General features: G+C 37.4%; 1 protein-coding gene across 1 annotated transcript in view; it reads left to right on the plus strand.

Annotated features, from left to right (window-relative positions):
* Positions 1 to 16,944, plus strand: part of HGF (hepatocyte growth factor) — a 58,723-nt gene that overhangs the window by 403 nt on the left and 41,376 nt on the right. The window contains exons 2-3 of the mRNA XM_009285521.1: positions 11,648 to 11,813; positions 16,527 to 16,639. Coding sequence (XP_009283796.1) covers positions 11,648 to 11,813; positions 16,527 to 16,639 — 279 coding nt within the window. The remainder of the gene's footprint in view (positions 1 to 11,647; positions 11,814 to 16,526; positions 16,640 to 16,944) is intronic.

The raw sequence follows: 16,944 nt of genomic DNA on the forward strand, positions 1-16,944 counted from the left end.
GCGCTCTGCCTGCGGCAGGGCGTCCGCGGCCAGCGCTTTGCGGGGAGACACGGCACGTTTTGGTGGTTTGCGGAGAGGTCGCTGCTTCCCGCCACCTCCTCGCCGGGTGAAGGGGAGCTCGGGGCTCGCTCGGGACGGGGAGCCCGGGAGACACTGAGAGCGGGAGAAGGAAATCTCATCGTTGCCCATTGGTGCTCCCGGCCGTTATCAGGATCATGAGGAAACGTGTCCTTAATTTCCAAGTGGTAGAATAAGTGTACAATGATAGAAGTTGACAAGGAATACCCAAAACACAGGATAGTACGTTGCTGGAAGGGAACGTCCTTGCTGAAGTTCAGCAGCATGTACATGCTATTTCCAGACTGAAATACTTGTAATTGCATTAGATGTTCCCAATGAAATCCGGGAGGCGGAGGGGGAGAAGGAACAAACAATAAGTAATCAAGTGCTGGAAGCTCTTTAGCTGAATTTCTTTCCTGAAGTGTCCCCCTTGGACTGGATATCTGAAGCGCTAACTCTGTGTTTCTATTGGCCCCCGGGGGAGACGTTTAAGGAAAAAAAGTTTGCAAAGGTTTCTACAAACCTTTCCTTCCTTCCTTCCTTCCTTCCTTCCGCCAACATTGTTAGGGTCAGACCTTTGCACAGACAGAAACAAAAGACAGCCACAATTCAGGGAAAGGATCTGCCAGGAGCGGGCAGAGCGAGGGCAGGCACACGCAGCGTCTGGGTCCTGGGGCAAGGTCTGAGGGCATCAGGCGACGTGTATGGCAAGTGATGTTGATGGTTTCCAAGACATAACTACATTTTCTAGTTAAATAAATATTTTGAAGTAGGATTTCAAAGTGGAGTATTTTGTGATCTGAGTGGGCAAGTCAAAAAAAGACTGGCAGCATCACGTGCAGTAAAACCTGTCATTTTCCCCCTACAGTAAGAATGTGGTTCTGTAGGATGCTGAACATCTCACCAGAGCTTCTGTGCTCAGTCTGCTTAGTGATGATTTTGTTTTTGTGGGCATTCCTCGCAGGCGACACAGAGATACAAGCACTATGCTACTACACTTTTCTGAACTCCTTTTACACGTACACTGCAATTTCCATTCTATGGACATGTGACCTCTCTGAAAAGTGATGACTAGAGCTGGTCAGGAATTTTCTGAGGAAATGTGTTTTTTTTTTTTACTGGAAAATGCTGACCCATCAAAACTTTTCACTAAAATAATTCCTTTTAAACAGAAACTTTCTTTGGCTTGGTTCCCCCAAATCAAATGAAAGAGAAATTTGCAGCAGGATACATTCACAATAGCTTGTGGTACCTGCTGTTAAGAAACCCTCACCTGTGACAGAAACTCATCAACTGATGGGCTAGTTTGAAAAAAAAACAGAATACCCCCCCCCCCCAACTTTATTCCATGGGCCAAAAATGCAGAAACTGGTCTATAGCCAAGTTCGTAAGAAGCTAGGTCATGCTTGCTCTCTTGATGGTCAGGATGCTTTTCTTGATTGAGAGAAAGTCCTTGTTCTCCCTGACTGTAGGCTTTTAGCGCTGGTCTGTAGTTTACCAAGCTCAATGAATATTTAATCTATCTAATATTCCAACAGGAGAGACTGAGAGACAGCCTCAGTACTGCCAGTATGAGTAGGCTGATGATTAGGGTTGTGCCCTAACCAATGGGCTCTCCAGTTTAGGAGTGGATGGTTCATCTTGATGTGGAGGAAAATTAAATTTCCAAAACTTCAGAATTTTTCACAGAGTAGAACTTGTTTTCTGGTCAACTTTCATAGTGACAGTTTCTTGGCAACCCTCCCTTTCTTAACTTTCCTCCCCCACCCTCCTTAATATTAATCAGTCCTATTGTTTGCCTTATGGACAAGCAAGAGGACTCTTACCTCACGCTGCCATCGTGCTTACCTTGCTTTTTAAAAGCTTATGATCTTCAGCAAAAGTGTCTGGGTTTTTACAATGTAGGCAAGGGGAAGTTGTGCCATTCCTTTTGGAAAATATATTGGTTGATTTCTAAACATACATGGTGTCTTTGTACAGGATGTTGAATTCTTTTTACTGGGATGTTTTTAAGAAAGGTTAATATTTGCCTACATGTTTATTATTTTTACATATGAAAAACAAGCTAAGTGATGAAAATAGAATTTAAAAATATAAAAAAGTCTTTTGCTAATGCATATCCATACTTTTTCTATTACTGTTCTGTCAAAGCTGATTTTAAATGTATCTAATGATGAGTGTTATTTCTTATGTGAATGGATCTTTTAGGTTTGGAATCCCATGGCCTAAGTTCTTTGCGAAGACAATGTCCTGTGTTACCAAGGTTGCTGACTAATACATTTGAGTTATATTAATGGGTAAAGAAAAAGGAGGGTGAAGAAAACACGGAGAAATTTTCATGTCAGCAAGCTGTCCACACTATCAATTTCTGAGTTTCTTTTTAATATATAAAAGATAAGATGGTGATTGGTGAAAGATAAATATGCAAGGTTCCTATAGACTACTTGCCTAGTCGTTATCAATATCCTGTAAGTCTCTGTCACTTGCACAAATAAATTAATCTGTAGTTAATAACTTTATCAGGGAGTTTTCTTCCTTGTTGAGATATCCTTATTATTCAGTATTCTTAGACAGTAGCTCTTTAATAATGTTAATCTAGTGAAACTAAAAATTACTTTTTAATCAAAGCAAAAAGTAGATTGTATATTGCAGAAGAGTGAATGTTAAAGATTTATTTAAATTAAAGATAAACTTTTCTGGGAAAAGACTGTCAGACAAGAGTACTTATTCAGATTTCTCAGCACTTTCTGTAGTTTGGATGATCTGAAGCAGTTGCTAATGAAGATGTGGGAGTTGCACTTAGTTCCTATACATAACTATTGTTTAAAAAAAAAAAAAAATCCCATAGCCATAATCGATGTATGAATGTTGTGTATTCCTGTGGTCTGCATAGCTAAGTATATTTTAAAAATTTAATGTGATTCCTACTTCCCCATTCCAGCTGTAGATAATCATTATACTATATACTGTCAACAAAGGGAAACAATACTCTGCCAGTTGGAAGACTGTATTCCTTCTGTTTAATGGAATCCTTTCGGTGCTCAGTGCCAGGGGCTGCTTGTTTTGCTCTCACATATAATACAGCACTTACCCTGCTTAACAGATTTTCTGTTTCTATTAATGCCATTTTCATAAGCAACATAGCAGGAGAATATAGAGTTGAAAGACATGAGATTAAAATGTTGCATAAAACTCTGGAAAATTGTGCACTGAAGTCAAGGAAAGGAAAGCCTCTTATTGGAGGAGCTCATCTGTCATTATTGTAATACTTCAACTGAGGCCAGGGTTGGAAGGGAAATGTGCAGTGTCCCTCAGGAGCGTAATATCTCCCCTTTGCATCTTTATGCTGAACATTAGTTTGCCACTTAAGCATTTCAAACTTTTCCAAGGAGATTTGAAAGCAGGATAACTGGGCCTCTTGATGGGTAAAAGCTTGATGTGGAGAGGAGAGGGTTGCCCTGAACATTTTGCAATTACTTGTACTGGATGAGTGTTGGAATGACACTTTCTCCCCGTCAGCGTTGAGGTGGGGTTGAAGGGCAGAGGCTAGAAGGCAGCATGGAGGTGAGAAAGGATTGATCATAGAGGTGAGAAAGGATTGATCTCCACGCTTGCTTGGGAAGCATGAATAGTAGGAGAATTGGCATGATGTGAGCAATGTTTGTACCTTGCAGTAGGGAAGTATGGCAACTACAAAGAACTGGGAAGGGGTGAGGACATCCTCGCCTTTACCCCATCTTTTTTCCGTAGGTTTTTTTGGCAGTGCCTTTAGAGGATAGTAGAGCTGTTCCTGAATGTTGTTAGTACCTACACGCAAAGCAGCGCTGCAGCATAGCAGAGCTGGGAACATGCTCCAGATTAGTCAGATGTGTTGGCAAAATCTAGCTGCAGGAGCTTTCAATGGCTTGTGGGCCTCCACCCTTGTGCTGTCTGATGAGTCCGGCCATGCCTGGCAGTCCTCAGTGCTGCTGGCCCAGCTGGGGACTGGCTGCTTCCTCCGTCTCCCCTCAGCTCCAGCTCTTCCTACGACTCCCGGCCTTGGCCGGCAGCACTGTTTTTATGTATACAACATGCAGCAAGGCTCTCATCACTTCTCACTGGGGCTGTTTTGCTGCCCTCGGCAGTCTGTCACTCTTTGTTTTGCCCAAATCCCTGCCCTTCCTGCTTGTGCTTTTCTCTTTACCCCCCACTCCATGCCCGGACATCCTCAGAGAGACCCCCTTGCAAAAGGAGCGCACAACGTGCTGCGTGCCTCAGAGGAGACACCAAACACTTGTAAAGATTGTGGAATGCAATGCGAAATGGTGGGGATTTAATTCTTGTGCAAAATGCATAAGACAAATCTTACAAGGGAAAATCCTCTCAGTAATTTAGCCAGAGGTTAGATACAGCAAGTCAGAGTACAAACTGCAGAACATTTGTTTCTGCCAATGGGTCCCAGCATCCTGCTGAGCAGATAACCTTTTCTTGGAAGAAAAAAAGCTGTCCTTTTGCATATACCATCCAATTTTAGAATATACTATCTGTTGTTAGCATTATCCTTAGCTACTTGAGCTTTCACGCTGACTATAGGAAAGGGTTACAAAGGCAGGACCTAGCAAAACATGAAGTTGGGTTCCAAGTAACATGGCAATCTTTGCAGCTGCTAATAAGGGGTATGTGTGCATGGGGGTGTGTGTGAGAGTGGTAATATACAATGTAAAGCCCAAAAGAAATACCTTTTTGCATTTCCTGAATCTGCTCAACAACTAGATTGAAAGCCAATGTAAAAATAAGGAAAAAATTATCTCTGTATTATATATCTGTATTTCAAACTACTTTCTAATATTTGTAGATTTTTCTCCCATGATGGCTCTTTTGCCAAGAAAATGAATTTCAGAAGTTAAAATAATCACATCATCCTCTAGATACCTTTCTGAGAGACTGTTTAATTGTGACAAGCTAGAGATGCGTCCTTGGACAGCTGGTTTTATTTTGGTGACTTTCCATCTATACAGCTGACTGCAGTTTTTATGGGTATGGTTGGTAAACTTCTTTCATGCCAAATTATTGTCTTACATAAATAACCGCATTAAACTTAATCTGGATTCTAAGTCTATTCAATCTACAAAGTTCTTTTCTTGGGTGCATTTCAGAATTGTTTCAGTTTCTCATTATGTTGGTCTTTCTTTCTTTCTTCCTTCCTTTTTTTTTTCTTTCCAAATGAGAAGTCATTTGGAAAAGGTGTTCACTTTTTTACGTTCTAACCAGGAATCTGGACATTTCTGATACTGAAACAGGCATAAGGAGAAGTCAAAGTAAATGGAAGTAAGTTAAAAGTAAGTTAAAAGTGCTGAGCGTTAATTCTTTTTATCAAAGTGACTCTGTTAGAGCTTGCTTTAAGAGAGAAAACTGCCCTGAATGCATTTGTTTAATGCTATTCTCATAGATAACAATACTTTGATGACTCTATTAATGATTTTAGTATCAACATTCACCTTTAATATCTTTTCTTTTATTACTGTGACCATACTGTTGACTTAAGCATGTGGTGCCTGAAACTATTTAGTAACATCTACTTTCACCATCTGGTCAAGTTTTGTGGTTTTTTTTTCTTAATGAAGCCAATATATTTACGCTGTCATACTGGGGCCTGCACCAATATGCAATTTACCCTTGATGTTTTATATCCTTCAGAAAGCATTGTCTTGGAAATACATCATTGAATTTAATTGAAAGTATCCCTTGAACCATGCTTTATAGACAAGTTTAACACCTCACTGCATTTACGTACTGTTCTTCAACCCAAGTATGCTGAGAACTGTTGCTTTATTTCAAACCCTATTCATTGATTTTTCTTCTTAGACAAGCTTTGCCAAATGCAATTTTACACATATAATTAAGCATACTTTATTTTTTTATTTTCATATTAAATTGTAACTACTTATACTGAGATAAGCATTCAGCTTTGATATCTTATGAAAAATGTTTTCTGACACTGTGATAATCCACGGTTTTGAAGATTTTTGCTTTGTACATTTTATTGAGATCTAACATTTGCTCATTTCTTTTTTTTCCATTCAGATACATACTTATGAATATCTTTGCTTGGGTGTTACCATGCAATTTTTGTTGAGTATGGTGTTCCCTGATGAAATGTTTGCTACATTTATTGTGTTGAACTGTTCTTTCCTTTATTTATTTCAGATGTGTTTAGGGTTGGGCTTTTTATCTTTTCTTTTTTTTTTTCTTGATGGTCTTTCATATGATGGTAGATTTCTGATTTTTTTCCCCCCTAAGTTTTAAGTCACATGAAATTCAGCTCTCATTATTTTTTTTTTTCCTAGCTCATTGGGGAAATCCAGTTTACTTTGGCTTGCAGTGATGATTGTTTGCAAAATTAAATTAATAGCTAATCTCATTTTGACATTCTGACCTGCTTATCAGTTATAACACAAATAATTCAATCTCTAATTAGTCTGTCTGTTAACTGCTCAAGGTCAAGTGACTTCATTTCATTAAAAACATGATGCAAAATATTAAACAGAGGTCTAAAATGCCAACTGATACTAAAGAAAGGGGCTATGTCTCTTCTATATTTCTGAAATAATTATATCACTTTATATGTGCATTTTTCTTTACTGGAATATATTTTGAATCTTCAGCTTCTCTAAGCTTCCTACGCAGTGTGTGGACAATTTCCCTCTTCCAATTTTTCTTCCCAGTGCCATCTTATTTTGCATTTCATTGCACTATTTGGAAGGACTGCAGTTGATTCCTGCAGTTCCCTGACAGTATCTTCCAGCCTAAGGAATTTAGGTATCTTCATTTTCTTGATTTATCTTTTTTCCCCAAAGATTTAGTTTATCTCTGACATCTAAGAAACATAACGAGCAGCAGTGCTGTTATGTAACTGTCCATATTTTTTTCAAACCTGAAAATTATAAAAGGTCCTTTTTCCATCCACGGTATGAAGACCTATATCCAACTTACATACATCAGTAACTATGACAATAGAAAAAAAAAATTTCATTACTCCAGACAGTTGAAAGTTTAGCACAACAAAGCAAATAACTACTTAGTAAAATGCTGAAGTTCTGCAAGTGTAAACAAACAGAATAAGGAAATAAAACTCCATACCAAACCATCAAGATTTCATTAAGAATCTTGATTTATATATAAACCTTTAATTTAAATGTATTTCTCTTCTCATTTGGAAAATTTGGTGTTGAGTTTTGATGTGTTTGTTCTGTATAATAAAGTGGGATACAAAATTAGAAAGAAATGAAAGGAATGAGGCTTCTCACATTATCACAAGACTTCACGATGTGTTTCTTTAACAAAACACTAACTATTGCATAGACTGGAGTGAAACTTGGAAACCCTGGAAGCTGACATGCCAAATGCATCATAACTCCTGTTTAATAAAAGCTTTGTAGAGTCTATGACAAGTCTGTAAAAGTAGAGATTTTTCTTTGGGAGACAGCCAATATGCTCCAGTTGTACTCTGAAAGACTTTAACTCCAAAGCCTAAATATACAGCTATATCAGAAAAAGCTGGACTGGCGGAGGAAGGAGAAAGGGATTACCAATGAGGTAGATAAAGTCAGACAATTTAATTGTAAAATTTTGCTGTAGACAATACAAGTAGTATTTTGATCTCATTATGATGGGCAGAGGTGATCTTTAAGCCTGTTGATGTCCTATATGCTATTTTGGTTACCACAACGATAGTATCATATCGGCTATATTAGTTTTTTACTACTAAACAGCTAATGCAAAAACAAATCCTTTTTGTGGTCAGACCGAGACCTGAGAGTCTGAAACTTGACTTGCTTAGGTATTTGAACTCTAAGTGGCCTGAAACTAGATTTATACTGAATTTCTTGACTCTCATGTAGCTCACTATCCGGCCTATTGTTTTCTGCAAGGTGTGAATTTTTAATTGAGATATAGAACATAGTCAGGTAGTTTCAGGACTGAGTGGTGATTGCTGTTTTCCCAGTTCTATTTTGTATAAATATAATTAAAATTGCAGTTAAGTAGGTTGTAGAATAGAGGTACTGCAACCTCCTAGTGAGTTTTCTCACTAAAATGCTGCAGAATTATAATTTTCTTTATTTCTGATTATTGATTTGGCATGGACCGGAACTACTCCAAGAAAAGGTATTAGAAATCTTTTCCCCCAGATGTTCTATAGTTTGAGCAGTCTCAGTTAATGCTTCATATCTGAGAAGATTATATAGAAACCTCGTATGAAAAAGGTAGTAAGGGAACCCAAAGCTCGGTTCTTGTAGCTCCCAGGTAAATGTCTTTCACTGTAAGGAACCTTTTTTCTTAAGTAAATATTCAAAACATTTTATGAAAATGGAAGATCTCCAGCAGGGAGACTGTGGAAATCCCAAATGAGATTATGGAGTATTTGCCCAATGCTGCATCCCACTAGAGCAAATATGGTAGTTCCCATTTCCTTGGGCACTGGCTGAGCTCTTCAATTTTCTGTTCAACCAAAGTTGCTATCTTGTTAAGAAATAGAAAGAGACACCACCTTCACCTTTCTGAGGATTTTTTTAAGTCAACCAAAGAAATACTTTTAGCTAATGCTTGTTTCTGTTGAAGAAAAAAATGTTGATTCATATTTGACTGGATTCTTTTGTGTTTGAATCAGCTGCTATTATTTTCAAATTTAAGTGGAATGTGAAACTTCCTTAGTAATATGATATTCAACTACAAGAAACATCAGAGGATATGGCCCACAAAATAACCAAAAGTCCTGATTAATCAAAGTTTAGGAAACTGAAATGAATGGCAATCACAAATTAGGAACATTAGTTATAGCATGTTGCATGATAACCTTTAATGTAGCACATTTCTAGGACACTATTTTATTTGAGATTTTAATAATAAATGCACCTAATTTGAAGTAAAAAAGCTCAATTATTTTTATCTATTTTGTTGTTAGAGTTGTAAAAGTAGTGCTTTGTGTTATTCTGATGGTTCTAACAGTCACACCACAGATGCATTTGGCCCTTTGCCTTTTGGATTATAAGCAAGTCGTAGAATGTTGTTGTTTGAAAGCTAAAGTAAATCAGGCTGTTATGAATTGCTAAATGCAAGATCAAACCCATAATCCTCTTTGGACAACTGCTAGGAAAAGAAGAAAAAAAAAAAGCACAACTGTGAACCATGTTTTTCAGGCAGAACAGAATTTCTTGATTTTTTTAATCATATTCTTGCAGGTTAGCTGGTGAGTTTAAGAAGCTGTTATCATCAGGAATTAAGATAATGACACTTATCAGTAGATGGGAAATGTTAGCATCAGGAATTGAAAGAAAATACTTTGATATTTCTGTACTGATTCTTACCTCCATTTGACATAAAAGTCTTGGCTGAGACAACATAGAACTAACAATTAGGTCTTGTAAGATAATAGATTGGGAAATTTACCACAAAAGCTTTATAGGAGACTTGTTTTTCTGTGGTTGTCCTAAAGAGCAGATGCAATCCTTTTTGCAGCACTTTGGCTCTATCACAGGTACAGCAAAAAATAAAGCAGCTTCAGTGTAGACACAACGGCTTCCAGTAACAAGGTGCTGATACTTAAGGCAAGAGTGTCCTCACAGCATTTCCCTAGACATTCATTTTGGGTGCATGTGCGCTGCACAAATACAAGGCTGAAAATGCTTAAGAGAGCTGATATGAGTCCCTAACACAGCACCAAAACTATTAACATTTGATCTTTTCATCAAAAGCTTCTTCATATAAAATAATAAAATGGATTTGGAGGTAAATCAGTTCTTTTTTCTGAAAATGTTTGTAGTTGGAATAAAAATTGTGAGCTATTAGGTGCAGGGGAATAGCATAGTTCACCTTCAGCAGTTCAAAAAGGAGGAGAGTAGGATGGGGTGAAGATTATTTTATAGGGACATTGAAGCAGGGATATTCTACTCCTTTCATTGTCTTTTTTTAAAAGGCTGAAGCTTGATGAAAGCTATTTTAAATGTCTTTGGTGTATTTTTAGTTGTCTAAACTCACCACTGAGAGGTGTGATTTAGCTGAATCCAGTGAAAATGTGAGCTCACTTAATGATCAGGATGGAAGTTCTGCAAAGGGAACAACAACACCCTTAAGCCCTCCTAGGCTTTACAATATGTGGAGTTGTCAGTAACTCCTTCAGAGCCTCAGCTATCGCAACTTACAGAGTTCTTCTGAGCTTCTGCACAGAGTGCACCAAGCAAAAATTTACTGACCTAAGTGCACTCTGCACTTGTATGAGGAATTATCTATTCAGGATAACAGAGCACTAGGCTGAGGTTTCATATATTTGAAAGATGCTGGCAAAATTTAATAAATTCATCCTGAGCACTTATGTTCTATCATTGTTGCAGATTCTGTAGAGAAAGGTGAAAAGACAGTTGTGAAAACAGTTATATGGAAGGAAGTTATGAAAAATACTATTACCTACTTTGTAAATTAAAGAGGGATTCATTCCCCTAACCTTACCTGGATTAGCCATATAATCCAAAAATATCATCTGGGATCACTGAGTGAAGTAGGAGAAATAGATTCAAAAGGCAATTTGTCCTCCCTATGTTACTCATCTGTCAGCATAGGGAGAACCACTCTCCAGAGGTACTCATGTGCCTTCATAGAATCATAGAATCATGGAATAGTCACTGACGATGAAGCAGCCCACACTGGCAGACTGGTTTCTATGGAAAAAAAATAAAAATATACATACATATTGGAAAAACTGTGGGTTTTTCTTGCAAAAATCAAAGACTTTTCCTCTTGCACTTTAGCCAAACATCTCTAGCCAATCTTCCCCGCTCCATTTTATACTCTTTCCTCCGGGCCTTTCAACACAGACACGGAAACCAGATCAGTGCATTCCTTTTTGCAGAAATCTTTGTGGCAGTGCAGACTATTTCCATGCTATGGCCTCTGCCTCCCCTCGTCTTCTTTTCTGTAGGCTAACAACTCTAATTCAGTCACACCTAAACTGGACACAACACTCACACCGAGTCTTCACTGGAACACAGGGAGGACAAATGATTATTTTGTGTCATTTCCAGGCTCCATTTCTTTTCACAATTTGTAATTAAAAGTTTGCTATTTTAAGAAGAGTTTATCACATTCAGATTGTGATTCTCTATAACATTTATATCCTTTTCCTTCTGATTGTAACTACACTCTGTCCATCCAAAAAAGACCTTTGTTCACCTTTTTCACTTAAGTTTTTCATGGAAATATTTATAAGATCTCAGATTATTATTATCAAGCATATTTTGGTTGTTCTGAAAAAATTTTACAAAGGGTAAAAAACATTCCTCTTACCCTTTTCTAACATTATGCAAGTCTTTATTTGAAATTAATTTTGCTGTAATTCCTACCATTCCTGTTTTTAAGAATGGAGATCACCATCTAAAATAACCAATTCTTCTCAAGTACCTGCTTGTACCTTATCTTTGTGAATTTCTCTATGCTTTAGGTACCAGTGTTCCTATAATTCCTAATAAATGTTATTCATTTGTAATGCCATCTTTAATTTCAGCAGTGTTCTTTACAGTGTCTTTTTTTTTTTTTTTCTTCTTTGCTTTTTTTTTAGAGGGTAAAGGAAAAAGGAGAAATCCTCTTCATGACTTCAGAAAAACAGGAGAGTTGATGCTCATTAAAATAAACAAAACACTGGAAATAAAAACCAAGCTGTTAAATACCACTGAGCAATGTGCCAAGAGATGCAGCAGGAACAAAGGCCTTTCATTCACTTGCAAGTAAGTTATGTATCTCTGTTTTTTTTTTCCTAACAGTACCTATATAATTCTCTTTGGCCAAAGGTCTGTCTGTAATTGTCATCAGTGGTAGCTTGTACTGAGGACAACCTAAAGATTGTGCTTTTTGGATTTCCATGATCTTGTTCTACCTGTCCAGAGAGTGTTAGTCTTTTCTGAAGCTTTATCTGAATTGTTCTGTCTTCTTATCTTGTCCAATCTGTAATCTTTTCCATAACATAGGTGAAAAAATGTACTCATGTTAAGATGTGGATGACTTGTGCTGCACTGTAGTGTTCGGTGAACATTTCTGAGATTTTTATGTCTCTTATAAAATGGTTATTGTCACACATCACAGCTGCAGTATTTCAGCACCACTTCAGACCATATTCTGTCTTCATTCTTTGCACATTACTCCCACTGAAATCAATGGGAACCTCGCACATGGAACACAGATACATGCACTGCTGAAGTTCACTGGCAAGTACTACAAATCTGATACAATGGAATCGAACCTTCTGGGCTGCACAATCACTACAAGTATACGATAGCTATTCTTCAGCATCTGCTGTCTCTTCGAAACACATCATGCAGCTGATTGCTTGTCTGCCTTGTACATGTTCTCTACTATTTTTTGGAACAAATCACTATTATTTTTCCCGTGTATTAGACTTAAATTATCCCCCTGGCCTCTCTTAGTCTAGACCATTAGCAATAAATGAAAGGACATGAACGCCGGAGAATCTTGGAGAGAATGGATGACTTCTGTACTGGTGAGTACTGGGCTAAATGTGAGCCTGATCTGGAAACATAAAAAAGTTTTGACAATCACTACAAATGGAAGCTAGACCAAATGTGATAACAAAAGCTCTTCCTTGGCAGAAAAGATCCTCGACTGTAATTTCATCCTTCTTTAAGCCTTTAATTCCAGTATTGCAAGATCTAGTTTGTATCGTTTTGTACTTTGACTATTTATATATGTAAACAATGAGCAGAGCTTACTTATTTCTGTTAGAAAATTGTTCCAGGCACTAATATTTTTCACATGGTACAAGCCACTCCTTTTCCTACTGGCAGAGCTTCCATGATATCATTGCCAAGTGGATCAGGTTGTATTCAATACAGCAAGAGATCCCTGACTTCTGATAGTCAGCAGTGAGGAGTATTATGAAATAAGGTTTCAAAGCATAAAAAAATTCTGAATGACACCAAGCAAACAACAATTCTATATTTCAACATCTGCTTAGGAATATTGTCTCAAGCTAGTTGTAGCTGTGCTGGCTGGTATGTTTTACATTCTGAAAATAAAAAGTGGGTTAATATATTTGTTGATTCTATTTTATATGAATAATAATCTAGAATCTCTCTGAATTTTTATTACTTTCTCATTTGTGAAGAATTTTTGCTATTGGGACAGTGTCTGATGGATTCATTAAGGGGCAAATTCTCTCTGCAGTAATCAGTCATAAAGCAACATAGAGGAGCCATGGGGACTTTGAGAACACATCTTGGAAGAATCCTACTCACAGATAGCAGAATAGCAATCAGTCATGTAACTATTTTGCACTGCTGATGAAAAAGAATTGCAAATCTGACTAATCGTGCTCTGAATCTGCAATTTTCCCCGACACTTTTTTAGCAAGGAAGGCTAGCAGCAGAGGTGTAGGTGGTTAGGTCTTGCCTGTGCTACCGCTATGCAGCAGAGCAAGAGGGATTTTCTGTATCTGGGAACATTCTTGTGGTTTCCCATTTGGCCCCAGATGAGTCCTGTTGTAGCATGCATACTTCTTTGATGCTACTGTAAACATATATTTGACATGTGTTCCCTTTTAAAAGAATCAGTGATTACCAATGTTTCCCTTGTATTCCTAGGATCCCCAGTCTTTAACTTCATACCAGCATATGGTTACTACAAGGTGATATTTGTTGCCAACTTAAATTAAAAACAATTTACTGGTTGTTGTGGGAGCATTTTAAAATAAGAAGAGAAGTAACACAAAATGGCATTTTAAATACTTGAAATATAAGACTTGGATTTTCCTTTGTTTATTGACATTTTCATGGCTTTATTCTGATGCTCCATATCCATGCAGTAGTTGTCCATCACTTGGGTCACAGCACTGATGTTTCATTTTCTGGATGCAAAGTCAATTTCTTTAAGTATTAAGATCAAATAAAATAGAAATACTTTGTAACATAATTGTGACAATAGCACTGGGAGCTGCAACCCCTGGGTCTGTGCCCTGTGAGGTACACAAGCAGGAAGAGCGTTGGGTTTCTTTTCTGCCAGAAAGTGGTAAAGTAGCAGATTCCAGGCACTACAGACTTAAAAAGGATCAGCCATTCCTTATTTTCTGGGGGAAAAAACAAACAAACAAAAAACAACTTTTGATTTATTTATGATAAGTTTCTGTATCACTTGCAAGTAAATTGTGAGTATTATATTTGATAATCATTAATCCTTGCTGTTTTTAACTCTGGCATCTTTTTGTTGGAGCTAATATATGTCAGAATGGACCTTTCCTCTTTTCCCTTGCTATCATGCTTGCACAGATCTTGATCATTTCCAACTGAGATACAAGATCCTTATCTAAACTCTTCTTCTTCATAACACTATTCCTAAAACCCTCATCAAAATACCCCTTAGATTCATTTACCTCATCTTTTTGACTTCATAACTCCCTGTGCATTTCTGCCTTCCCTATCAGCTTTACCAACCTGCTGCTAACCTGTTCTTATTCCTTCGTTTCACCTCCATTTGCAGTCCATTACTCCCATGGTTTTCCTGCAGTCAGCCTTGCAGCATTTCCCACTATATTTCTTATGGATGAGAAAAAGATAATATAGTTACTATTTTATTGGCTATGCAGACGACTTTTGCAGACATGTCACTTCTTTACCTACAAAGCTGTGCCTGTCTTATCCTTTGTTATCTGCTTAATTTCTAGAGTGTCTTTGTATTTACATAGAAAGGGATTCCAGCATAGACCACAGGATTCCAGTATCTGATCAGAAAATCTACTGACTATCTCAGTACAAATAACAACAATAAAAAATGTTGTGATCGGCAGTATCAGTGAAGAAAGTCCAAGAATTTGCTTAAATATGTTGACTTTGGAAGTGTAAAACCCCTCCAGATTTGGGTCCAAGAAAAGATTGTTAGAAACTTTTATGTGCAGAAGTGGCTGAAGCCAAACTGGAAAGAAACCAAAAGGCAACTGAAAGGCAAAAACTGAAAGAAATGTTTGTAAACAGTGCATTCTGCATTACCACTTTAGGAGGGAGGAGGGGAAAGGAGAATGTAATTGGAAAGTCAAGAAAGGTCAAGGGTATTTTTGTGAAGATGGAGTTAGAGGCATTTGGATACGCTCATATTTGAGAACCAGCCAGGAGAGAACAGAAGGCTGAACAAGGGCAGAAGGATGAAGGTTAGCAGGTTGGAAACATTTGGAGTCAACAGAGTAGAGAGAGCAGTTGGATGAAAAATCTGTTTGGTGATGGAAACGATAATGAAGAGGATGTTTGAAAGAGAGAAGAGTGGGGAGGTTGGATAGGATCTTGTAATATTTTTAACTGAAGCCAGCAAGATCTCACACAGAAAAACTTGTATGGCGAGGGGAATTAAATGAAGATCAAAGAGCTTTGATTTGGGGGATGTAGTGCTCAGGAATATGGCACAGCCAAAGTATGGATGAAGTGTAGGAAATCTGTGTGTCTTTTGGATATGGTCAAGTAGTGTTAAAATGCCTTCTCAGGTCGGAATAAAATATCTCAGAAGGTTTGGGATGACTGACAGAAATGTAGACTTTGTGGTGGTCTAGAGACAATAGTATCATGTCAGTGATTTTTTTATTTGGTTCTAATGAGAACTTAAGGGAAAAAAGAATTTTCAGTGGTTTGTTTTTGTTTTTGTTTTGGGTTTTTTTTGTCTTATTGGAATAACTGTTGCCCCCACTCAGGCAGTCAAATTTAATATATTTTACCTACACTTAAGGAATTTCCTTTCAAAATGATGTTAGGAGAAAAAGGTCTGCACATTTCATTTAAAATATTGAAAAAAGTGTTTTTACTCTTCTGTTTTCTGTTTGTCTGTCTTGCCCCCCCAAAATCCACTCAATTCAGCACACATTGTACTCTGACCTTGAAAGTAGTTAAAAATAAGAGAAAAAAAGAAAACAAAAGCAAAGCAAGGACAAGCTGTAGGTACACTATCACAGTTTAGATTATTCATAAAAATAAAAATAATCTTGTTTTTAAACAGCTCTGTTGTTCTAGTCAAGAAACAGACTCCTTGTGCTTGAATTTTCCTCAAGCCACCAGTGTGAGACACTTAACTATTTCAGAGGCATATTGTAAGCAGAGAAAAGATGTTTTAGAGTCTTCTTTTTTATTCCCCAGAAAGCAGCACAACTGGAGACACAAACGCTGTCTCAGTCACATTTATCTCACTTTTAAAATAAAGATCTTAAATGACAAGGGAACTCTTAGATTAGTGTGAACAACCAAGCTGGTATTTAATGTAATGGTCACATCAATTTAATTTCTTTGTTTCTTTGTTCTTGTCAGCACAGTTGTGGGTTTAAATAGTAATTTGGGCTGTTTCTCTGACTTTCCCAGTAAAAATAAATCCGATGTCATTGCATGCTCCTTGGCAGGCCATGTGTCATTATTAAAAACCACACAGAGATTTTTTTCTCATCCAGATTTTCTTTGCAGGGCCTTTGCTTATGACAGAGTTACAAAACGATGCCATTGGTTATCCTTCAACAGCTTGACAAATGGTGTGAGAAAGAAGCAAGACCATGCGTTTGATCTGTATGAAAAGAAGGGTAACTGATTTATTTACTGATTTTGTTTTTCCAGCTATGGAAGGGAAAAAAGCTGAAGTCAGTCAGTGACTTTTTGGCTGTAGGAGCATTCTGGGCATGGGATGGTTTTATGCATTCTGAAAGCTACATCCTATGGTTTTACTTACAAATATCCTGGGTTTGCTGTCATGCAAGTTTGTCTACATACTTTCTCTTGCTCAATTTTCCAGCCTACATATTTGCCTACCATCATATGTACTAGTCTGAAGCACTACTTCAGTTTACTACTTAAAAGCTCAGTTGTATGAATTACTGTTATTGACTTA

Source organism: Aptenodytes forsteri, unplaced genomic scaffold (assembly GCF_000699145.1).
Source record: "Aptenodytes forsteri isolate BGI_AS27 unplaced genomic scaffold, ASM69914v1 Scaffold87, whole genome shotgun sequence".
Lineage (NCBI taxonomy): Eukaryota > Metazoa > Chordata > Aves > Sphenisciformes > Spheniscidae > Aptenodytes > Aptenodytes forsteri.